The sequence below is a fragment of the Mesoplodon densirostris genome, chromosome 12 (genome assembly GCF_025265405.1).
Source record: "Mesoplodon densirostris isolate mMesDen1 chromosome 12, mMesDen1 primary haplotype, whole genome shotgun sequence".
Taxonomy (NCBI): domain Eukaryota; kingdom Metazoa; phylum Chordata; class Mammalia; order Artiodactyla; family Ziphiidae; genus Mesoplodon; species Mesoplodon densirostris.
The window spans coordinates 86905508-86931182 of record NC_082672.1 but is presented as its reverse complement, the minus strand read 5'-3'; the positions used below and the strand labels follow the sequence as shown (position 1 = coordinate 86931182).

At 38.7% G+C, this 25675-nt stretch overlaps 1 protein-coding gene across 6 annotated transcripts in view; it reads right to left on the bottom strand.

The window, feature by feature from the left end:
- The window catches only part of TTK (TTK protein kinase), a 42495-nt gene extending 19157 nt beyond the window's left edge, over positions 1-23338 (bottom strand). Inside the window, exons 1-12 of one of the 6 annotated variants that reach the window (XM_060114958.1) lie at positions 23200-23338; positions 21941-22081; positions 19133-19355; positions 18662-18768; positions 16314-16457; positions 15526-15637; positions 15290-15362; positions 15105-15199; positions 13131-13218; positions 11928-12048; positions 7373-7521; positions 369-505 (exon numbers count right to left, since the gene is read on the bottom strand). In XM_060114958.1, the coding sequence (XP_059970941.1) occupies positions 369-505; positions 7373-7521; positions 11928-12048; positions 13131-13218; positions 15105-15199; positions 15290-15362; positions 15526-15637; positions 16314-16457; positions 18662-18768; positions 19133-19355; positions 21941-22079 (1388 nt within the window). In that variant the 5' untranslated portion in view covers positions 22080-22081; positions 23200-23338. The remainder of the gene's footprint in view (positions 1-368; positions 506-7372; positions 7522-11927; positions 12049-13130; positions 13219-15104; positions 15200-15289; positions 15363-15525; positions 15638-16313; positions 16458-18661; positions 18769-19132; positions 19356-21940; positions 22082-23199) is intronic. The other 5 variants (XM_060114959.1, XM_060114954.1, XM_060114955.1 and 2 more) reach the window with 5 other exon arrangements.
- Between the last annotated feature and the right edge of the window lie 2337 nt (positions 23339-25675).

Sequence of the window (25675 nt, the reverse complement as noted above, 5' to 3'; positions counted from 1 at the left end):
CTAAGAATGCTAACCTTTAAAATCTCTCTCTCAATTACAGAGAGTTATCCATGTGGCAATGCATGATTATCAAGAAGTTTTGCATACTTAGAGTATTTAAAGGTACTGCCTATAGGTAAGTATAAAAAGTATAGAGTATATATAGTAGGTACAGATTACAATATGACAGAGACTTTCATTACAATCCTTAAAAATATATCGTAGCCACCTTCCCCTCCCCTTTTACAGATGAAAAAACTGATGCTGAGAAAAATCATATGAATTTGGAAAGTCTTTAAAGTAAAAGAGCGGGATCCACCTCCAGATCTGTTTGGCCCCGAAGCCCATGTTATTTCTATTGTACCAAGCAAAGAACCAAAAGTAATTACCAGCTCATATAATCATCCAAGACACTGTTGCTGGGTGTCTTACAAACAGATTTTGGGTCAATCCATTTAGGTGTTGATATCGGTGGTGACTGCTTTGAAACCGAAAGGGCAGGTTGCTCAAAATTGGTTTGTTTCTGCTAGACCAAAATTAAAAAACATCACGATTTTGGGTTTTTAAATTAGTCACCTGTTCAACAGTTTCACAAACATAACTTCTAAAAGAAAATTAACATATGAAATACAAAAGCATACTAAAATAGGTAGACATATGTATTCCAGACTTTCAATAACTTTTTAGTACAGCTCTTTTACTCTAAATTTTGAAGCCTGTTATATTTTCCTCAAAGGGACTACAAGTAGAGGAAAGGTACACAGCATTGTTTAACAAAACAGGATCTAATATCCTCTCCCATTAGGGCTACTATCACTAGCACTGAACTTTTATAATCTAAATAAGTACTCTGTGCTTCAGAAAACTAGTCTTTCTTTAATCAGTAAAATCACTCCCTACTTTTATGTTTGGAGGGAAAATGAGCAAATACTAATTATTTAGCAAAATTTGAAATGGCAAATACCTATCTAGTGTTCTTCTTTCTCCCTTGTAAAAGACATAGAGCTTGTAGAATTTATCTCATACAAATCCCAAAGCAATAATGAACATCGTCTACAGTAGAGATTGACGAATTACAGCATGTAGGCTGAATCTGGCCTGCTGCTTGTTTTTGTAAATAAACTTTTATTGGAACACAGCAATGTCTATTTGTCTACATCTTGTCTATGACTGTTTTCATGAGATAATGAAGGAGTTCAATAGTTGCATCAGTGACCATCTGGCCTGCAAAGCTTACTAAGCTTTTGCAGAAAAAGATTGCCAACTCCTGCAAACCACATTTTGCTTGAACGCTATTAGTGAGCGCTCACTACCTCTACTTCAATTTGGGGACAGCTTTAGCTGTTAGCAAGTATTCACAGATATTTAGGTTAAATCAGCTTCTATATTATAATTTCAACCCACTGGGTCCACATTAGGCTCTAGAGATCCACAGTGGATAAATCTATACTATTTTCTGCATTTCAATCCTTTGAGTTTTTGAAGATAGCTAGCATGGCCACTGCATCTCTTTTCCTGGGTAAGTTTTCCACTTCCTTTAAGATTTCCTCATATATATATCTGGATTAGTGGTCAGGATGGTATTAAGAATCTGTGATAGTTAAGATTATTAAGCAAGGAAAGTGGAAAGGTTGTCCTCATAGACCGGGAGGTTTGCATTTGAGATTTTGGAGATCAGAATTGAGAATATAGGAATGGGTCGCTAAGGTGAAATTAAGAAAATGGGCATGAGGGAGGAAGAAGTTATGAATCTGGAGGCCAGGTGTAGGACTAGTGATACATAAGGGTAAGAAGCTAACAAAGAGTGATGATAGATGTTGGGTTGAAGTTGAAAGTAGTGATCCAGAGCCTGATATTTTCAAAGAACGATGGGGAGTCACTAGGATTTTCAGAGGTGATGGCAACGAGCAAGACAGGAGAGCATATCCAGGAGGCAGGCGCCTCAGAAGGACGGGGTTTTTGCAAGAGAAGAAATGGTCTGGACACAGCTTCGGGGAGCCTGTAGGAAAGTGAGATGGGAGACAAAAACAGCCTCCACTTGAGTGGGCTGCTGAAACTGCCTAGCTTTTTCTTCTTTACCTAAGTGTGCTATTCAGTGGTCTTTAATATATTCACAAGAGTACACAATCATCCCCACTATTTAATTACGGAACATTTTCCTCACCCTAAGAAGAAACTCTATACTAGCAGTCACTCTCATTCCCCACTCCTCCTGGGCTCTGGCAACCACTAATTTACTTTCTGTTTCTATGGATTTGCCTATTCTAGACATTTCTTATAAAAGGGATCACAAAATATATGGGCTTTTGTGACAGGCTTCCATCATTTAGCATGTTTTCAAGGTTCATCCATGCTATAGTATTGATCAGTACTTCATTACTTTTATTATTGAATAAAAAAATGAAATAATAAAATCAGAGTAATACATTTGCTTATTGACTCACCAGGTGATGGATATTTGGGTTATTTCTACTTTTTTACAATTATGAATAATGCTGCCATGAACATTCATGTACAAGTTTTTGTGTGGATATATATTTTCAATTCCCTTGAGTGTATACCTAGGAGTAGAACTGCTGTATCTTATGTTAACTGTATGTAACCTTTTGAGGAACTACCATACCATTTTTTTTTAAATTCAGGACATTCTAATTTCAAATTAAGCACAATTAGTAATTATGATAGGTGCTTTACTTTTTAATATTTTCCCCCCAAAATTCTTAGTAATTAAATATGTTATAATGAGCACTATAATTGATATGATCATAAAAAATGCATGAATAAACATAAAATAACTAAGCATACAAAGCAATTTTTATGAGTAGCGAAACAATGCAAGTTGGTGGTTGATGAAGCAGTATATAGATACAAACCTGGAGGGCAACTAGCAGGCAGAGGAAAACTAGACCTCATGTGCAACCAGGAGTAAAAGGCAGAAAATTACTAGTAGGAAATCTCTTTTAAGAAGGCACATTTAGATTTTTTTCTTAAGTGTAAATCTTCTCAACTAGCACCTCATAATAACTCTGGTAAGGGGATCACCATTTATTTAGGTCTCAGAATGGTCCTCTTCTGCCTTGACCCAAGAAGAAGCAGTGGAGGTAAGTTATACTGCTATGCCATACCATTTCAAGTGACTGCACCATTCTACATTCTCACCAGCAGTGTATGAGGGCTCATTTATCCACATCTTCATCAACACTTATTACTGTCTCTTTTTAATTATAGCCATCTTGGTGCGTGTGAAATGGTGTCTCATTGCAGTTTTGATTTGCATTTCCCTAATGACAGATAAATAGTTTTAAGTCCCTTTACCATTCTACTGGTTTGCAAGTTTTAAAAAGAAAAAAAGAGGAGATGCTGTTTGTCCATGGTTCAACCTGTCAGGATTCTTCTCATTTTAACATTTGTTACCTACTCCATTACTTAGATCAACAGTTCTCAAAAAGTGATCTAGAAATAGCAGAAAGAGAGGGGTTCCCAAGATCTTTTCCTGGAGTCTGAGAGGTTAAAACTATTTTCATAATCATACTAAGACATTATTTGCCTTTTTCACTTTCATTCTTTCATGAATATAAACTAGAGTTTTCCCAAGGCTAGAAGGTGTGTGATAGTGAAATAGATTGAATGCAAAAGTGGATACAAGAAATCCAGTCCTCTGTTAAGCCAACCATTATAGAAATTGTAAAAATTGTAAAACAATATCACTCTCTTCACTGTAATTATTTTGTTTTGGAAAATACTTATTTTTCAGAAGGAACATAGCTCAACATAATAAATCCATGTATGACAAGCCCACAGCGGACATCATACTCAATGGTGAAAAGATGAAATCTTTCCTCTAAAATTAGGAACAAGACAAGGATGCCCACTCTTCACACTGTTACTTAACATGGTATTGGAAGTCCTAGCCACAGCAATTAGACAAGAAACAGAAATAAAAGGTATCCTAATTGAAAAGGAAGAGGTAAAACTGTTACTATTTGCAGACATGATATCATATACAGAAAGTCCTAAAGATTCCACCAAAAACACCTGTTAGAAACAATACCATTAAAAACAATAAAATACCTAGGAACAAATTTAACCAAGTAAGTGAAACACTTGTATACTAAAAACTATAAGATACCAATGAAAGAAACTGAAGACACAAATAAATGGAAAGCTCTTCTGTGTTCATGGATTGGAAGAATATTGTTTAAATGACCATAACTACCCAAAGCAATCTACAAATTCAATGTAATCCCTATCAAAATTCCAATGGCATTTTTCACAGAAATAGAACAACCCTAAAATTCATATGGAACCACAAAAGATCATGAATAGACAAAGCAACCTTGAGAAAGAAGAACAAAGCTGGAGACATCACGCTCTCTGATTTCAAACCATATCACAAAGCTATAGTATTCAAGACAGTATGACACTGTTATAAAAACAGACACACAGATCAGTGGTGATGGGAAAACTGGACAGCCACATGCAAAAGAATGAAACTGGACTACTTTCTCATACCATACACAAAAATTAACTCAAAATGAATTAAAGACCTGAATATAAGACCTTAAAATATAAAAATTCTAGAAGAAAACATAGGTGGTAAGCTCCTTAACACAGGTCTTGGCAATGAATTTTTAGATCTGACACCTAAAGTAAAGACAAAAGCAAAAATAAACAAGAAGGACTACATCAAACTAAAAAGCTTCTGCACAGCAAAGGAAACCATCAACAGAATGAAAAGACAATCCATGGAATGGGAAAAAATATTTGCAAACCACATATCCAATAAGAGGTTAATATCCAAAATACACAAGGAGGGGCTTCCCTGGTAGCACAGTGGTTAAGAATCCGCCTGCCAATGCAGGGCACATGGGTTCAACCCCTGGCCCAGGAAGATCCCACATGCCATGGAACAACTAAGCCCATGCGTCACAACTACTGAGCCGCACTCTAGAGCCTGTGTGCTACAACTACTGAGGCCCATGCGCCTAGAGCCCGTGCTCCGCGACAAGAGAAGCCACCGTAATGATAAGCCCATGCACGGCAACAAAGAGTAGCCCCCGCTCGCCGCAACTAGAGAAAGCCTGTGCACAGCAACAAAGACCCAACACAGCCAAAAAAAAAAAAAAAAAAAACCCACAGGAAACTCATTACAACTCAATACCAAAAACCAAATAACCAGCTTATAAATGGACAGTGGAGCTGATATTTTTCCATAGAAGACATACAGATAAATAGCCAACAGATATATGAAAAGATGCTCAACATCACTAATCATCAGGGAAATGCAAATCAAAATTGCAATGAGTTATCACCTCACACCTGTCAGAGTGCCTATTACCAAAAAGAGAAGAAATAAGAACTGTTGACAAGGATGTGGAGAAAATGGAAGTCTTGTGCAGTGTTGGTGAAAATGTAAATAGAACTACCATACGACCTAGCAATTCTACTCTGGGTATTTATCCAAAGAAAAGGAAAACACTAACTTGAAAAGATATCTCTACCCTCATGTTCATAGCAGCGTATTTACAATAGCCAAGAAATGGAAACAACCTAAATATCCATTGATGGCTGAATGGATAAAGAAAATGTGGTACATAAATACAACAGAATATTATTCAGTCATAAAAAGATATGAAATCTTGCCATTTGTGACAACACCAATGGACCCTGAGGGCATTATACTAAGTGAAATAGCTAGAGAAAGTGATAGCATAGTATCACTTACATGTAAAATCTGGAGGGGAAAAAATACCCAACAACAAAACACCAAGCTCAGATATTTTGGTGCTTGCTAGGGGTGGGGATGGGTGGGTGGGAGCGGGGCTGGGTGAAGAGGATCAAAAGGTACAAACTTCCAGTTACAAGATAAATAAATCATGGGGATGTAATGAAAAACGTGGTGACAATAGTTAATAATACTGAATTGCATATTTGAAAGTTGCTAAGTGAGTAGATCTTAAAAATTCTCATCACAAGAAAAAAATTTGTAGCTATGTATGGTAACGAATATTAACTAGACTTACTGTGGTGATCATTTGCAATAGAGTTAATCCTTGAACAGCTAGGAGATCAGGGGCACCAACCTCCCATGAAGTCAAAAATCCACATATAAATTTACAGTTGGCACTATGTACCCAAAGTTCCACATTCTCGGAATCAACCAACCAAATATCATGTAGTACTACAGTATATATTTACTGAAAAAAATCTATGCATAAGTGGACCCACACAGTTCAAACCCATGTTGTACAAAGGTCAACTGTATATACAAATATACAAATATCGAATCATTATGTTGTACACCTAAAACTAATACAATGCTGTATAACAATTATACCTCAATAAAACAAAATACTTGTTTTTAAGTGTATCTACATTCACATGTAAAAAGTTTATTCTTGTTATTTTTAACAAATTAGTAAATATTTTAAAAATGTATCGGTTTTACTTTCTAATATAGCAAATACAGATAAACATAGCCTAGGTAAACCAAAGCTCTTTTTTTCCCCCTTTTTGGTCACGTCGCGCAGCTTGTGGGATCTTAGTTCCCCGACCAGGGATTGAACCTGGGCCCTCGGCAGTGAAAGTACGGACTCCTAACAACTGGACTGCCAGGGAATTCCCACAAAGCTATTTAGGAACCTCGATAATTAAGAGTATAAAAGAAGGCACCAAGACCAAAATATTTGAGAACTGCTGAGTTAGAATATAACTGAAAAGTAATAATAACAAGAGTATGGCCATGGACTACATACAGGTATGGCTCTCTACCAGATCCTTGCTTCTGAAATGGAGCCCAGCCACTGGGAATGATCATTCAACCTGTTATGAATTCACATGATCTAGTCTATATTTTTCTATTTTATCCATGAGGACGACAATAGGAAATTGTCAAATGCTTGGTACAGCATTGCACTGGTTCAGCCATCTGCATATTGTTTTCTGTAAAAGGTAAGATAGTAAACATTTTCAGCTCTGCAGGCCAGGTGGTCTCTGTTGCAGTTACTCAGCTCTGCTGTTACAGTTCAGAAGCAAGCATAGACAGTAAGTAAATAAACGGGTATGGCTGTGTTTCAATAAAATGTTGTTTACAGACAGGCTGGGACCTAGATTTGGCTCCTAGGCTGCAGTTGGCTGACCCCTGCCCCAGTCTACCAGCATCCAAAAATACTATTGAAAACAGAAAAGAATTCAGCTTGACATATATTCTTACTAAACTAAACCTTTATTACTGATCATTGTTTTGTGAATTAAAAGCAAAAAAACAAAAAACCACACACTTGAGCAAACTGCTCCACTAAATCTGGTACACAAGAATTCAATAAAAGAAGAAAACATTAAACACAATCACGTTATGAACAATAGCAATGCTACGCTTGAAAAGGAAAGTTACCTCTGTATCAACTTTTGAGATTACCTCTGAAATCTGCCACTGATTTGAAGATGCAGCAGGATTCTGGTTTACACATTCTGACTTTCTCTTAGATGGCCATTGTTTCTGGTTACTTTCTGGAACCTTTGGTTCTTGATGTTCTTTAGTTTCTGAAATTGTATTTGTTGTTGTTGTCATTAAAAGGCAAGAATATTTGATAATAACAAAATAAACCTAAACGATAGAACATGTTACAAAACTGTATTAGCATTTTGCTCTTAAAAAACAAAGAAACTAAAAACTTTAAGCCAGCTGCTGACAACTTGCTTTTAGCAAGTTAATTTTTCAAAGCTGCAACAGCCATCTTCCTAGGTTGCTACCTAGAGCTTTACCAAAGACCATTCTGAATTGAAACGCTTCCGGTCTTTACCAGAAAACAAGGAAATAAATAAGTAAAAAATTTAAAAACATGTATGTCTTACTAATAAAGAGAACCTAGTTCACCACTTTGCATAGACCTCTAGCTTCTTGAATTTTATTTATTTATTTATTTATTCATTGATTTATGGCTGTGTTGGCTCTTCGTTTCTGTGCGAGGGCTTTCTCTAGTTGCGGCAAGTGGGGGCCACTCCTCATCGCGGTGCGCGGGCCTCTCACTATGGCGGCCTCTCATTGCGGAGCACAGGCTCCAGACACACAGGCTCAGTAGCTGTGGCTCACGGGGCTAGTTGCTCCGCGGCATGTGGGATCTTCCCAGACCAGGGCTCGAACCCATGTCCCCTGCATTGGCAGGCAGATTCTCAACCACTGCGCCACCAGGGAAGCCCGACCTCTAGCTTTTTAACAAAATTTTTACCTTAAACTAGCCTGTAATTTACTTTCTTAAGCGTCTGAACAAAAGAGCCTCAACAATAATATTGACTATTTTATGAATGTCAATATTCTGTCCCTATCATAACAGATGCAAAAAGTCTAAACAAAATATTTGCAACTGATATACAAAATAAATAATAAATTATGACCAAGTTGTGTTTATTCCTAAATGCAAAGTTGCTTAACACTTGAAAGTTAATTCAATTTGCCATAATAATAGAGGAGAAAAGTCTGTGGTCAACTCCAAAAATGCAGAAAAGGCATTTCATAAAATTCAATACCCAGTCACAAAAAAACTTTTACTCTAGGTATAAAGCAAAACTCACTCTGTTTTGATATTTGATAAAGAATACCTGTAAGGCTCTAAGGCAATTATCATGCGAGGGTAAAATAAGGAAAGTGGCTCTCTAAAATAAGGAGTGAACAAAAACGCCACCTATCATTCCTTCTATTCACCATTATGCTAGAGGTTATAAGTGCAATACAGCAAAGAAAAGAAATGAAAGTTAAAGGACTGGAAGGCAAAAAATGTTATATTATTTTCAAACAACATGAAAGAATTTATAGGAAAATATTAGAATTATTCAGTGACTTTAACAATGTCACTGTAAATATGATAAATAGCTAAAAATCAGTTGTATTTTTACATACCAGCAACAAAGAAGTAGAGGATAAGTATTTTTTTTTAAAAAGATCCCATTCATTATCATATCAAAAAAAAATCAGATCTCTAAGTACATCTCTAGCAAAAGATAAGCAAAATCTCTACACAGAAAAGTATTTCTTCAATAATCTTTTAAAGATTATTTAAACGAATGAAGGGATATGCCAGGTTAGTGGACTAGAAAATTTTTCTGTTAAGATGTCAACTTGTCCCACTAGATCTCAATCAAAATCCCATTAAAAAAAAAAAAATGGGGCTTCCCTGGTGGCACAGTGGTTGAGAGTCTGCCTGCCAATGCAGGGGACACGGGCTCATGTCCCAGTCTGGGAAGATCCCACATGCTGCAGAGCGGCTGGGCCCGTGAGCCATGGCCACTGAGCCTGCGCGTCCGGAACCTGAGCTCCACAACGGCAGAGGCCCGCGAACCGCAAAAAAAAAAAAAAAAAAAAAAAGGAAATCTGACAGATTCTAATATTTATATGGAAATCCAAAAGGCTTAGAATAACTAAAATAGCTTTGACAAAGAACAAAGGTGGAAGATTTACACTGACAGATACGAAGACTTACTGCAGTAATTATGTCAGTATTAGCACAAAGACACAAAGGACTATGGAACACAGAAGAATCCAAGACCAGACATCAAACACAGACTCATCTAATTTATAACAAATCACTGAGGGGAAAAAGGGTCTTTTCAACAAATGCTGCTGGATCTACTGGATATCCACATGGGGAGAAAAAAATGAATCCTGACACTTGATCTTAACTACACACAAATATTAAATTCAAGTAGATCATAACTCTAAATGTGAAACGTAAAATGATGTCTTCTGCAATATATGGAAAGGGCTTCTTCCCTGGTGGCTCAGTGGTTAGGAATCCGCCTGCCAACGCAGGACATGGGTTTGAGCCCTGGTCCAGGAAGATCCCACGTGCCACGGAGCAACTAAGCCCAGGCGCCTCAACTACTGAGCCTGTGCTCTAGAGCCCACGAGCCACAACTATGGAGCCCGTGCGCCACAATACTAAAGCCCGCACGCCTAGAGCCCAAACTCTGCAACAAGAGAAGCCACCACAATGAGAAGCCCGCGCACCGCAACGAAGAGTAGCCCCCGCTCGCCGCAACTAGAGAAAGCCCACCCGCAGCAATGAAGACCCAACGCAGCCAAAAATAAATAAGTAAATTTATAAAAAAATAAATTAAATTAAATATGTGGAAATATCTTTATGATCTTGGAGGAGGAAAAGATTTGTTTAAAGGCACAGAAAACACTCACCACAAAGGAAAAGACTGATAAATTAAAATGCATGATAATTAACAATTTCATCAAGTCTTCACCACATAATGGGAGAAGTTACTTGTAAAATATATACCCAACAAAGGAGCTGTATCTAGACCATATTAATGTCTCCTAACATCAATGCGAGAAAGAAAGGAAACCTAATGGAAAAACTGGTGAGGCTTGAACAAGTACTTCACGAGAGGATACCCATATGGCCAATAAACACAAAAAGGCCTTCAGCATCATTAGACATCAGGGAAATGTGAATTAAAACCACAGTGAGATATCACTTAGCAGAATCAGAATGTTTAACATTAAAAACCAACAATAAAAACTATTGGGAAGAATATGGATCAAGAGCAACGTAAGTGCTGGTCAAACACAACACTTTGGAAAACCATTCAGCACTATCATCGAGCTAAATATATACAACATCCTGTGACCCGACAACCCCACTCCGTATACGCTCCATGGAAAAGTGTGTGAAAGAAATGAAAGCATTAAATTAGGTGCCAGATCAGTACTATAAACAAGAATTTTTGGTAAAGATGATTTTTCAAACATATCAGTTTGTAATAGGTGCCATGAAAATATAAAATATGAGTTTCCCCCAATTACTAGGAAGAGGAATCTATAGTTGGCCCTCCGTATCCGCAGGTTCCACAGGGCTGACTATACAACATCATTTTATATAAGGGACTTGAGCAACCGAGGATTTGGGCAGCCGAGGGGGATCCTGGAAACGATGCCCTGCGGATACGAAGGGACGCTGATGTTCCCAGTCAAAATAATGGCAGCCCACTTTGCAGGGACTGAGGGCTTTCCCGTGACATGGGATTTTCCGGGCTAAAACCAGAAAAGTCCCAGTGTTCCTCTTCAGTCCAATTAAAAGAAAAAATTACACCCAATCTGGCAAACTTTGTTTGGACAATGATCATCCAATTCATGATCCCATTCAAAAATCTTTGATGGTACTCTGACATTTAAAAAAAAAATTGAAGCCTGACATTCTATGTCTAACTAGTCTTATCTCCCACTTCTATACTCCCTGTGTTACAGTTTTCAGCATAATTGACCATCTTTGTTCCTAATTCTAGGAATTTTATTCTTTTGCCTACATTATTCCCTCCATCTGAAATACTCTATCACTGCTATTTCTTCCTATTTAAATGCTAACAATTCTTCACGTTTCTTCTCCTCCACAAACTATTTCCTTATTTCCCCTAAACCAAATTAGTTCCTCAGATTTCTCCTTCCACTGAATCCTCAGCATTTTATTGATGTGGTTCTCATGATAGTCTATATTCTACCCAGCATTATATTTATCAGCAGATCTCCCACACTGGTTGGCAATCTCCTTGGGACCCTGTCTCATTCATGTATATAGCCTTAGAACATTCACCCTAGTACTCATATATTGGAAAAGCAAATGTTTGACAAAAGAGGAAAGGGAGAATTATCATATAAATACAGCTTCTGTGTCCTTTCCAGAAAGTATTTATCAAGCCAACTGAGAACAATAACTCCGTGCCATTGTATTTTCCCTCCAACCTTCCTTTAATGCACCTTTTAGGCAAATAAACTTTCTTTCCTATAGAATTTAATACTTTTCATATAATCTATAAAATTTAACTGAAATACAAGATAAAGGGACATAGTCATAGTCTTACATGGCAATTGTTAGGTGGCTGGTCAACTTTCACAAGTACACAGTGATTCTCTTAATTAAAGAAGTAGTCTGTTTTGTCACTCTTACCTTCTGATTTTGTTAGAAGGCTTGATTCACTTTTATTCTTCAGGGTTACTGAATCAGTAATAAGTTCAGAACTCTTCTCATCTGACATCAGAGGTTCCTTGGAACGAATATTTTTAACAGACTACATAAAAAGAATAAGATTTGATTTGATTTTATATAAAATAAAGTCTCATCAATGGAAGTAGTACTAATCTGTCTTAGTGTTCAATATACTAAAGTCTCACCTATATGAAAAGACTGCTAGGAAAATTATCTATTATACTTACATGTGGACTCACAAACTGCCAGCAAAGATAACTTCTTGAATTACTGACTAGAGCAATGGGAATGGCCATAACCATAAAATTGGCCAATTTATTTTCAATAGACATATTAATCAAATGATAAAGTATAGTCACTTAAAAAGAGAGGTTGCAAAATTTGAATCTAACATAAAACATACTTCATTATTTTGTTACTGTGATCCTATTTTATCACCAAAAATAACAGCACTGGCCAAAATTAAGATTTGTATAAGTCTAAGACAGTATTATTCTAAATCCAGAAAATAAACTTTTCACACAACTATGCACTATTCTCTAAGATAGCTGTAAACTAGTTAAACTCATTATTTAAAAGCAAAGACCATGAAAGAGAGAGACAAATTACAAGGAATCGAAAATCAAAAAGACCTACATTGTGATGCCAGGGGTTTAACTCAACGACAGTAAGAACAGTATAACCCCTAAAACTCAGTGCACCAGGGATTAACGCTGTTTCCTGTCTTTGAAGTTCACACATCTGCCATAGCAGGACGCCAGGATCATCTCAGCCCTCATCTCTGCCCCATCACAAGGCCACTCCCTCACTTTTGTCTAAGATGCCCTGCCAGATCATATAATTAAACACACCAAGAAACAAAAGCTGGGGGGCCTGGCTCGCCCCGCTATTCCCAAATCCAGGCGAACTAACCTGCTAAAACACTGTATAACAATTGCTACTTCAGAGTTACCCCAGGAGATCGCTGATCATTGCCTTACCGCCTCAACTGAGGGGAAACAGTTTAGGACTTATGTGCCACTTCCCATCAGTGGTCCGACATCTCTTGGGGCTTCAGGAACACTGCTGGAGATACATAAATCATGGACTCCTTTCCCGGAAAAAGCTCCATGGACCCTGGGTCAGGAACCCTTGCTTCATGGAAAGATTTTAAAATGGACATACCGTTAAATGTCTCAAGTCACTGGAATCATTTCCACTTGATTTAGATCCAGAAACGACTGTATCTCGGCATTCTGATCCAGAGATCTGTCTGTTACCCATGAAACAAAACAATTGTAATGTTTAACCTGAAATCGATCATTTCAATGTATTATTTTTTCAATTTTAAAGTTGACTTTTTAACAATATGTACACCTTATAATTGTAAAAGTCACTTGGAAAGATTTTTTTAAATAAATGTATGTATGTATGTATTTATTTATTTTTGGCTGTGTTGGGTCTTCGTTGCTGCGTGCAGACTTTCTCTAGTTGTGGCGAGCGGGGGCTACTCTTCGTGGTGGTGCATGGGCTTCTCATTGCAGTGGCTTCTCTTTGTTGCAGAGCACGGGCTCTAGGCATGCGGGCTTCAGTAGTTGTGGCACACGGGCTTAGTTGCTCCGCGGCATGTGGGATCTTCCTGGACCAGGGCTCGAACCCGTGTCCCCTGCATTGGCAGGAGGATTCTTAACCACTGCGCCACCAGGGAAGTCCCCTGGAAAGATATTTTTTAAAATAACAAGATTCCAGTATAAACGTGACTAAAGTGCTGGGCAGTGATAAAAGTGAGAGAGATGAGAAGTAAGTAGGTGATTGCCTACCCTGTTATGTAATAAGTAACAGCTGGAGTCAGGTATGAATGTGGGAAAGGACAAGGGAACAGCAGTATGTAGATCAAACTATACTTCAGGTTGCAAATAGCTTAAGGATAAGAACTAAGGTGTAGGCTCTCCTATGGGAGACTGCCTAGTTCACAATCTATCAAAACAAGCACCGAGAAAATGGCTGGTTTGTTTATTTTTTTGAGTGGGAGAAAATCTCCTAAGCTAGCACTTGAAATGCAGATGACAAGAAAACAGTCATAAGATTCTGGAGCTTAACCTCGACATCCAAAATGCTCTTTAATATCAATGTTCAGTCAAGCCCTAAGTATAAAAAGAATTTAAGTACAGAAGACACCAGCTAAAAACAAGCGGTTATATTTCTAAAGTTTACTTGCAAAATGATTTTCTAGAATCCAAGGAGCCTTTCCCATTAGAAATAATGTAATGAATAGTGGTTACAGTTAAAAATAGAGTAGAAAAATGAGGTCCCTTAGCTAACCTGGAATACGGGACTCTAAGTTTTCAAGTTGAAGGAAGGAGAACACATTAGATGTGGTGAACAATACTTCATCTCTACCTACCCTGCCCCACTTCTTGAAGCCCTAGGCTCAGAAGCAAATGAGTGGGGACTTCCCTGGTGGGCCAGCGGTTAAGACTCCCTCCCAATGCAGGGGTTTAATCCCTGGTCAGGGAACTAAGATCCCACATACTGTAACTAAGCCTGCACGCCACAACTACTGAGCCCACGTGCTGCAACTAGAGAAGCCTGCATGCCGCAACGAAGACCCAGAGCAGCCAAAATAAATAAATTTAAAAAACAAAACAAAACAAAAAAGAATAAGGGCTATGCTGACTGTAAAGTGAGGTGCACATGTAAAAAAAAAAAAAAAAAAAGGAGCAAGTGAGTGAATTAATCATCTCTCCCACTGATAGCTGCCTCTTTCCTTGAACTAGCTGCAAAAGAAATTGTTCCCAGACCTCCCTTCACCCCTATGGAGACTTCCATACCCACTAAAAAGAGTCTTACCAGAGAGGCTACCATAAGGGAGAAATGTTCAAACATCAGGAGTTTTTACCCCAGGGCTGTTTGCACAGTCTTTTGAGCTTCGTGTTGACTTAATCTTTTTTCCTCTGTGTTTCCTAATTTTTTAATAGTTCCTTTAATGAATATTTTTAATGAGTGCAAAAGCAAAATAAAGTCACATATCCCACTCATTCCTCATACTAAATAAAAATGTAATCATAATTACTTTCACACAGTAAAAGACTTTAAGATCATTCTGCCATCAATCTTCAAGTTTCAAAACCAAATTAAAAAATTAAAACTCAAACATACCTTTTAGTAAAAGGTGGTGCAACTGAAGCATCTGTCTTCTCATGGTAATCCGGGCTACTTAGAAGGTTAACTGGGACTCTTCCGAATGGGCATGACTAAAAATGTTTTGAAAGATTAAGTAACTAACTAGGAAATAAGTATAGACCTCACCACTACCATTTTAATCAGAGTTAAAAATAACTTACTCGTTTAGCTTTGTTTGTTTGTTTCAAAGGATTTCGATGGCCTATCTCTGCATCTTGAGGGGGTATGTTCTCTCTAAACAGAAAGGAAATACTCCTGATTTTTAAAAGAATAATATTGACACATGCATTTTCATCAACTGTTAAACATTGTTATTGTAACATGAAAATATATATGCAGATGTATAAATAACATAAATGTAGGACGAGCATTTAAAAAATGCATTCAGTTTCCTTACCCATACAAAAACCTGGCTTTAGTCTGTGCTCTGGAATCACAACTGATGTTCCTATTCTGTAAATGTCCAAGTGTACTGGGGAACGGTTCTTGCACATTTGATACTGTAGATGCTGTAAACATTTGAAATTGTAATTAAATTTATAAGGACATAAGAAATACACAAAAAAGTAATCTCATAAATAAGAATGTTTTAAAAGTCAATTCATAGTAAATATTTGTCCCCAAATAAGATATGCAGACATGAAGATGTTATGAAGATAATTCTCTAACTATACTTCAAAACTATTCCATAATTATATAACTGTTTACTCAGAGTAGAGACACATTCCTTATTTCTAATAGCAAAAAGTCATTCTCTTGCCTAGATCAAGTTCTTCTGTTTGTTTGTTTTTAACTGAAGTATAGTTGATTTACAATGCTGTAAGTTTCTGGTGTACACAGCAAAGTAATTTATATATATATATTCTTTTTCATATTATTTTCCATTATTGTTTATTACAGGATATTGAATACAGTTCCCTGTACTATACAGTGGGACCTTATTGTTTTAGATCAAGCTGTTTTTAATGTGTGACCAATTAGAGTTTGATTAGGGAAAAAAAAAATTCCAACAAGAAAGTAATGACTTTGTTACTTCTAAAACTCTTACCTCCTTTACATCTAAAACTTAATCTTAGATTTTGATCATTCTAAATAAATGATATTTTTCTATAAACTATTATCCTGAATCCTTTTTTGCAGGACAAAACACCACAGAAAAGTATTAGCACACACTAACGTATTTACCTGATAAACTCTTCTTTTCTTCCTCTGAAAGCAGCTGCTTTTTTTGAAGGTTTAAATTCCGAATGGCAATTTCCAGCATTTCTAGTGGTACTGCTCCACATTCCACAGCTTTATGAAGAAGTTGCTTACTTTTTTTGAAATTACCTAACAAAGTAAAAAATAATCGTCATTTTAATGCAGCAACCTTTACTCCCCAGAGGTGTATTCATCAGGACCTAGGAAAAAAATTTAAAAGTCTTAGGCAAAAATGTTTACTCCAAGGCTCACGCATGTTATTCATAAGGAAATAAGCAATTTCTCACTTCTGATAACAAGTCATGTCAAACGGTTTACTTATGTAAGATGTAACTGATGTAATTATGTATTGGTTTATTGCCACAGTCCATTTTCACAAGTAAAAGAAATGTTAGCAAAGCAGTTACAAAATGGGGGCAGCAAAGGTCAACTCAAACAGAAACTTGAGAGAATTCAGTAAAAGGGAAAACTAAGCCTTAGATGTTGCAACAGTCAAGAGCATCAATCTGTTACAATGCAGTATAATAATTATCATTTATAATAACATTTAGTCATTAAGGTTGACACCTTTTGCTAAAGGGAATTCCCATCAAAAGGATTCATGTGAAAAAATGTAACAATAAAGATTAATCTTTAGCTACCAGACTTAGCTACACCACCCCCAAAATGCAGAATAACTGAGAAACTACCAAAATTACCTTTTGACTACAGATAAATTACCAAACAAATTTTCTTTCAACTGCAAACTTACCCAATACATTTAGGTTAGAATTTCATTTATAAATATTAAATGTATATACATCATGTATGTTATGAAATGTGTCAGCATTTTTGGGAGCCACTAGGCTATACTATGCACTTGGCACTTGGGTATAAAAATGGTTAAGAGTCAGCCTCTAGCTTCTCACAGTTTACAAATTTTAAGAACATAAACATATTTGATAGAGACTAAGACTACATTTATTCAGAGTACTGATATTTCATGTATTGAGCATTTCAGGATAGCAAAAGAAGAAAGAAAGGCTTAGACAGGAACTAGTAATTAGGGAGCTTACTAAGGTCATAGACTCCTTTGAGAATCTGATAAAAACTATGGAATGTCCTCCACCCCTACAAAAATACACATACATACCAAAAGCACATAGGACTTCAGGGATTTTGCATTTTTCCTGAAACTTATTCATCAACCTTGCTCAACATAATCACAATTTGGACCTTGAGGTTACTACTACATCCCAGTGGTACCAATGAGGTTTGTTCCTTATTTACAGATAATATAATTTGAGATTTTCAAAATTTGTATTCTAAAGATATAAGTTTATAGCTGCTGTTGATAGGCCATAACACCTCAAAAATTTTAAAAAGTAGAATGAAGGAGAGATAGATGATCTTAAAGGCCTGGCCAAACTCTAACAAGCAATGAGTCAATTCTCCTAGGCAGGAAAGGGAAGTTTGTTTTTTTTTTAAGTCACCTGATAGTGCACAGGATAGATCAGAGAAGATGATTCAGATAACTAGGACTCAGAAATCATCTGCATAAGTAGAAGTTCAGGATTTGAGTTTATACAGTGCTTTTCTCCAACCTCCGTCCTGGCGAATACTCTCCAAGGAGTTAGCCCTGCTTTGGACATGACTACAAGGATTCTGGCTGAGCCAAAAAAAAAAAAAAAAAAACATGGTGATAATATGTGTATTACTGGTGGGAAACGGGATCAGGGTTGGAGCAGCAACAAGGCAAATGGAAAAACAGGAAAACGTGGCCAGAGGGCCAGCAGGATAGATCCAAAGGCCCCAGAAAATGAGAAGAGTAAAGGCTAATGGCCAGGCTAAAAATGTCTGAGGAAGAGACGGCCCCTGTTCTATCTAAAATGTCCAGATTAGGTGGAACCAAGTGAGCAAGAAACAAAAGCTTCTACAGCAGTTTACTTTTTTTTAATTGAACTACCAACTAATGCTACAATTATATTCTGATATATATTCTGGTGCCATGACACCATCGTACATGATAAACTTATCTAAGCTCTGGTTTAAATATCTCAGATCCTCATCCCAGAAATACTCAGTAAAGAAGCCACTTTCCTTTAGATGTTTCCTGAATCTAATAGCACACACGTGACGTTCATGCTTATTTTCCTGGGTTACTCCTCACAAGTGGAAGGGCCAGTATGACAAATATTCTCCACATTTACACTTAGGTAGCATTCTTCCACCATATTCTCATCTGACGTTTCGCCTCATACTTGTATTTCATACACATGATTTAATATTCGAATGTAAGTTACAGTAGGAAGTTATCTTCTACTTAAAATTCGGACTTGACATTTTCAGATTACCTTGTGATAGTTCAAACTGTGCAAAAGATATATGCACGAAAGCAAATTTCTTGCAGTTTGCTCTGGCCATCTGAAAGTAGTCGCGTGCGTCATCTGGCTCTTGAATACTGAAATAAAGATTTCAGAGTCAAGTTTTAAGAAAAAGGACACATTTGCCTAAGTTTGATAACTCCTCGTTCTATTTTCCAAAAGACACAAGATATTGTTCTTTTTTCTGTATGTAAAATTAAATAAGTTAATTTTTTAAATCTTTTTAGGCAGAGTCTAGAGTATGTAACTTTGTGGAAATATGTACATAGTGAAGAAGGTTTACATTACTCACTTGTTAATTATAAACAAAAGGATTTTGTCAAAAAATATTAAATTTCTTACAAGTAATTCTGACAACATGTTTTCATTTTACCTTTTGGTGATGTAGTTATGTGTTATGTAATGTAGTTAGCTAAATGCAGTTAAAATGGTAATACTTACGCTTTTAATTCAGCAAATCTCACTTGAATTCTAGCAAAACTCTCATTTTGGCCATATTTATCTGGAGGAAGTGCTTCAATTGCTTGATTGTAACGACCAATCAATTTATTTAAAAGGGCATCATTTAAAGGGACACTGTTTTTCTCTAGTTTGAGCAACAAATTCAACCAGTCCTCTGGGTTGTTTGCCATCGTCATAATTTGGTTAACAGTTCCCGAGTTATCTGAACAGGGGACAAAATATACCACAACAGAGGAAAGAAATAAAACAAATGCCAAATTGCACTTTTCTTTCAAATTACAGTTAATCACTGATACTCTCAGTATGAACATACACAAACTCCCTAAAATACTTCTTTAAAACTTTAACAACTCATGTAAATATAAGCAAACTTATTTACTGTATATATACTTTTATGATGGTATACTGTACTACAAAAAGCTATATATTTTGAAGGAAGAGAAAACTTAGAAATAAATGTTTATGAGGAGCTTTAGAAAACCATATGCAGTCTACGAGTATTGATGCTGCAGCAGCAGAATTCTATCTTAGCATCCTAACGATGCAAAGAAAACCTAAGCCTCTCTCACCACCACCAGTACCAACTGTCTTGGAAAATGCTTCATGCTTATTCATTAAAAATTTAGAAACGTACTGCCCTAGTCCTAACATAACCTTTACAACCTTATTGATCCAACATTATATCCATATTCCTCAAACTTAGTTTTAAACCGATCAAACAAAACCAGTTTACAAAAGATAAGCAACTGGTATAGTCATTTTCTTCTCCCTCCAATTTACCCACATTTCTCCAAGATTTTCATGTTGTTAATTTATTTTTAACCTTCTTTAGTGTTACTAGTTGTCCTGTTCAGGATATTTTAGTCATTATTAAACATGATTAAATTTAGATTTCTCAGAGAAACTATCATTCCTTCTATTAGTTTCAGTTACCTTCAACAAAGGTTAAATATTTGCTTTTACAAACAAAATTACTGTTTCTGCTTTTTACTAAAAAAAAAAACCAAAAAACAAAAAACAGATTCATAACTTTGTTTTTACCCTTAAATTTAATCTGGTCTGATCTTAACTTCATTTTCAGTTTTACCTCCCATCGCCTTCCTAACAAGTTAGCCTTCAAGGTGTCTAAAAAACGGTCTTTGCAGATGTATTTCTCATACCCCATTCTCCCTCTCTTAAAACCTTAAAGCATCCTGTCTTATTGTGTTAGTATTCATTCGATGTCAAACATATATTATAATGTAGCATAGTAGATACTAAATTCTTCTCATCTAGAAACCACGGTTTTAATATTCCTCAGTATCATGTCTTACATCCCAATTATCAATATATGTTAAGTATTCACAGTTTTGAGCAAGCTAAAGATTTCAAATAAGGACTTATCTACCTTGGCGTACAAGCTTTGTTACCACTGTTTAAATACACCAAGTGTGGTGATAGAATATCACCATATTAAGAATTTGCTTAACACCAAAATGATCAGTTTCTAAGTGGTTTCAAGTGAATATGACCTGCCATCATGACTAGTTATAGGTTCTTCCATTTGCTTTCAATCCCTCATCCACTTAATGGTAAGTACAGATACAACAAACTTATCCAAAGGTCACTTTTCAAAAAAACTCAACAATCTAAAATATAGTAAAGAATTTGGCTTCTGAGCTAATACTTTTCATAAAACTAGGGCATTAAACTTTGGGCACTTTCACTTATTCATCATTCAATAAACATTTAAGTACCTACTACTTGCTAGGCACCATTCTTAGCTCTGCAGACACAACACAACAGATAAAAGCCACACCCTCAGAGAGCTCACTTTCTAGTGGAGGAGAGAGACAATAAACACATGAGTAAAGGAGATATAAGGTGATTAGTGCTATAGAGAAAAATAATACAGGGAAAGGAAATAGGGGACACACACCCAACCCCACAGGTTGCTATTTTAAAAAGGTGGGTTAGGGCTTCCATGGTGGCGCAGTGGTTGAGAGTCCGCCTGCCGATGCAGGGGACACGGGTTCGTGCCCCGATCCCGGAAGATCCCACATGCCGCGGAGCGGCTGGGCCCGCGAGCCATGGCCGCGGAGCCTGTGTGTCCGGAGCCTGTGCTCCGCAACGGGAGAGGCCACAGCAGTGAGAGGCCCGCGTACAGCAAAAAAAAATAAAATAAAATAAAATAAATAAAAAAAAAATAAAAAGGTGGGTTAGGGAAGGCCTCGATGAGATGACATTTGAACAAAGACTTGAAGGAGGTAAGAGTGGGCAGATAGCTGGGGAGCGGTGTTCCAGGAAGAGAGCAAGAACAAAGACACTGGAATAGGAGCTGGTCCAGCACACAGGAGGCATAGCAAGGAAGCTGCTGTGAGCAAGGGAGAATAGGAAAGGCCAGGAGAGTAACAGGAAGATTCTTCAAATCAAATATTGAGTGTTTAACCTTAAATCTTTACATCATTTTATTGAGATTGGTGAGGTTTTCTCAGTTTGCAGCAAAAAAAGGAATGGAAAAAAAATGGCATACCTACTGATGGCAGGCATATCAGCAGAAATGAGAGCTGCCAATAAGGGAAGAGTTACGAAAATTACCTCTGAGCACACTGTAACATGTGATGTTACGTGTCCTTTCTTAAGAAAGTGGAAAATTGTGGGAACATTTCCACCCAAAAGGGTTAAAACGTAAAATGTTTGTGCTCTAACTGGTGAGCATAAATTACTGAGAAAAGTACACCATGTGAACACCCAGTGGTTCACATTTCCTTCCTTTACCTCAGAGGTATTCAAAACAAGGGAACTCACCTGTAGTATCAGCAGAGACTTTATTCAAGCTTAGCTCATCAGTAAGGTCTTCATTTTTAAATTTGTTTTTAATATCTCTCACTTTGTTCATTATGGAATCAATTGTCAGTTCTCTACCACTTAAATCCTCAGCCTCCATTTCTAAGGAAAAAAAAAATCGAACTATTCAGAATTCCTATTTTTACTAGCATTAAAGAAAAAAATGTTGCAACTAGCCTTTTAGAACCCAGGAGACAAAAGCATTAATTATATGAATATCTCAACACAGATATTATCAGGCTGGTATTTGTGAAGCTACGTGCACAAAAACAACAGCATGTCTTCGTAATCTGCCCAGCAAGGATTCCAACAGGTAAGTCCACCTCTTCTTTCCACCAGAACGTCAATGAAGCCATTGCACAACACAGAAGTTGCTGCCCCCTTTCCATTTTTCTTCTCTGCCTTCCTTTCACTCTTTTTCCAGAATTATTTTCTCTGGGCCATCTGCAAATTCAGTCGTTTAAAAAAAATGTGATGGTATGTTTGCTTGGATTCTGGTAGTGACATATAGGCATAAAAAAATCCTTTTGGTAGTGAGAATAACCATTCCTTTACTCATCTGCTTTATGTCAGTAAACCTGCACATTGCAAGTGCTTTCAAAGCATGATACATACAACATCACTGCCCTTTATTGATAAATGGGGTATCAGCAGCTTGTTCTTGTGCACATCTGGCAGAAACATGATGTGCTACCTTAATCATTCTAATACCAAGAATCTACTGTATTAGTACAGTACTGAGCACTTGCTCATCTGCATGGTGTTGATGTTTAGTCCACAAAGCGTCCGCAGTCTTTCTTCCTGTCAACCTCATCTTTGTGATTCTCAAACCCATCAATCCAGTAACCCAGGGTCACTGATATCAATGGCGCCCCAGACCTCGAGCGTAACAATGAAAAAGGGGGATAAAGCGGGCAGCTAGGTATCACCCCTTGAAGCCAGGTTCCAAAGGTAACTGTCAGAATCACGGCCACCATCTCCTCTCCCTGTTCTAAAATACCAGACAAGAGAGGGAGTCTCCCCAGATGCCCTGCCAGGCCCTCTCTCCAGCCAAGTCCACATCTACCTCTCGTTTCCCGGGTTCTCAACAAAAAAAATCTCCGGCACTACGGGAGGATTGGAGGGGCAGAGAGCCCGCCCCTCCCCCTCCAGCCCGTTGAGCCGCACCCTACGTCTTCTGCCGGGCTGTGAGCCCTCCCCGCCTCGCCCCCACCGCTCACCGGCCCGCGCGGCGCGGCTAAAGAGCCCACACACCGGCCGCCGCCGTCCCTCCGTGCGCCGGCAAGGTAGGACTCTCCGCCGCAAAGCTGAGTTGAGGACAAAAGATGGAACCCCAGCCCCTCTCCGCAAACACGTTTGAATTTCCCCGCCGCGGCCGCCGCGGCCGCCTATTGGCCAGTGCTAGCCACGTGGATACGTCTGCCGTGATTGGTTCGTGTGCCCTGGCACCGCCCCTTCTACTGCGGCCCACGAGCCCAGCCCCGCGGGGTCTTCCGGTCTGACTCTGCCCGCTCGGAGTCGGGAGTGAAAGGGATGCTGGCTGTCGGCCGGTGTCCCCGGGGCGCCGGTAGACTGGCTTTCCTGCACCTTCCCGTTTAACCAGGCCATAGTTTTGCCCGAGAGGTAGCCACTCCCGGGCAGAGTAATCCGGTGAAAGGAAAATAGGAGTGCGGACGCTGCTCCCAGCATCAGGACCTAAAAGGGGCCGTGTCAGTCGGCCCTTCCCCGCCACCGCCCCCTCACTCCTCGGTTCTTCAGGCTCCTCACTGCCCGACTTAGGGAGGATGCGGCAAGGAAGGATCGTTCACAGCGCCAACTCAAGAATCTCAGTGCTTTTTGTCCTTGAGCTTCCACTAGCCTTAGTTCTTCCACTATACTTAAATGACTGTATGCCTCGTCTTCAAGCCAAGGACCTCCCCTTTGTCAGAATTCTGCGCAGAACTCACACGCCCATCACGATTGCTATTTCTGAACTCGCCTTGTCAGCCCCCCTCCCTCCGAGCCTGTCCCACTTTAGAGCTCGTGTCCTTGGGGGAAGGGCACCTCCCTGGTAACCTACGCGAGGGCGAGGCTCTGCGGCTAAGTGGCTTTGTGGTCCAAGGCAATGCTTCTCTTCATCTGCGAAACGAGATGCCTGTTGTACCAGCATTATGACATACGCTCTATGGCAGGACAGGTTGGTTAGTTTTGTGTACGTGTAGGAAACTAACTGCAGCTGTCACTTGTTAACTCCAAAGCTGTCAGAACCCTCGCATTCCCAGCTCTGACTAGCCACCCGGCCAGCCTGAAAGCCGTTCCTCACCGAATACATCTTTCCATACCTTCTGGCTCTGTATTTTTGCTTCAGCACAGCAAAATGATTTGCTATACCTGGTTGGCTAATCACTACCTTTGCATCATTGAGCCTAACACTGCTTTTAATTGAAGGAATATACTATTCCACCAATTCTTGTTGATATCTTTGGGGCCTGATCTCAAAACTTGCATTTTGAAACGCATTTTGAAAATTGGATTTTGTTGAAAATTCTGCTACTAACTCTTCTTTCTGTACACTCACTCCTTTGGTGAGCTCCTCCAATCTTACTTTTTTCTTTTTTTGGGGGGGGGCGCACTCTGTGGCATGCGGAACTTCCCTCACAAGAGATGGAACCTGTGCCCCCTGCACTGGAAGCAGGGGAGTCTTAACCACTGGACCACCAGGGAAGTCCTCAAATCTTACCTTTTAAAATACCATCGTTGGGGACTTCCCTGGTGGTCTAGAGGTTAAGAATCTGCCTTCCAATGCAGGGGATGTGGGTTCGATCCCTGGTCAGGAACTAAGATCCCACAGGCTGCAGGGCAACCAAGCCTGTGTGCCACAAGTGCGCTACAGCTAGAGAGCTGGGGGGCCCCAACGAAAGGTCCCACGTGCCGCAACCAAGACCAAGACCCGACGCAGCCAAAAATAAACAAATAAATATTTTATAAAATAAAATACTATCTATGTGTTAATGATTCCCAAATGTATAACCCCAGCAGAACTCTCTCTCCTGAACCCCAGACTCAAATATCCACTGTCTACTTAACGTCTCCACTCAAATGTCTCATAGGTATTTTAAAATCAAACTGTTCGGGCCTCCCTGGTGGCGCAAGTGGTTGAGAGTCCGCCTGCCGATGCAGGGGATACGGGTTCGTGCCCCGGTCTGGGAGGATCCCATGTGCCGCGGAGCGGCTGGGCCCGTGAGCCATGGCTGCTGAGCCTGCGCGTCCGGAGCCTGTGCTCCGCAACGGGGGAGGCCACAACAGTGAGAGGCCCGCATACCGCAAAAAAAAAAAAAAAAAAAAAAAAAAAAAATGTTCAAAACAGCTCCTGATCTCCCCACTCCCAACCTACTTCCTACAAAATCTTCTCTGTAAAAGACATTCCTTGTTCCATTTTTAAGCCCAAAATCTTGGTGTCCTTCCTGACCCCACATCTAATCTGTAAGCAGATTGTGTCAGGTCCAACAAGGTAGTCCTGGAATTCTACCACCTTTCTCCAGCTCCACCGCTACTGCCCTAGTACCGGGCACCCTCCTCACTCACCTGGGTTATTGCAGTAGCCTCCTGGCCGGTCTCTTTGCTTCTGCCCTCACCTCAATTTGTTCTCCAGCACAGCAGAGTAATCTTCAACGAGATCATGTCAATACTTTGCTCAAAACCCTTCAGAGCTCAGAA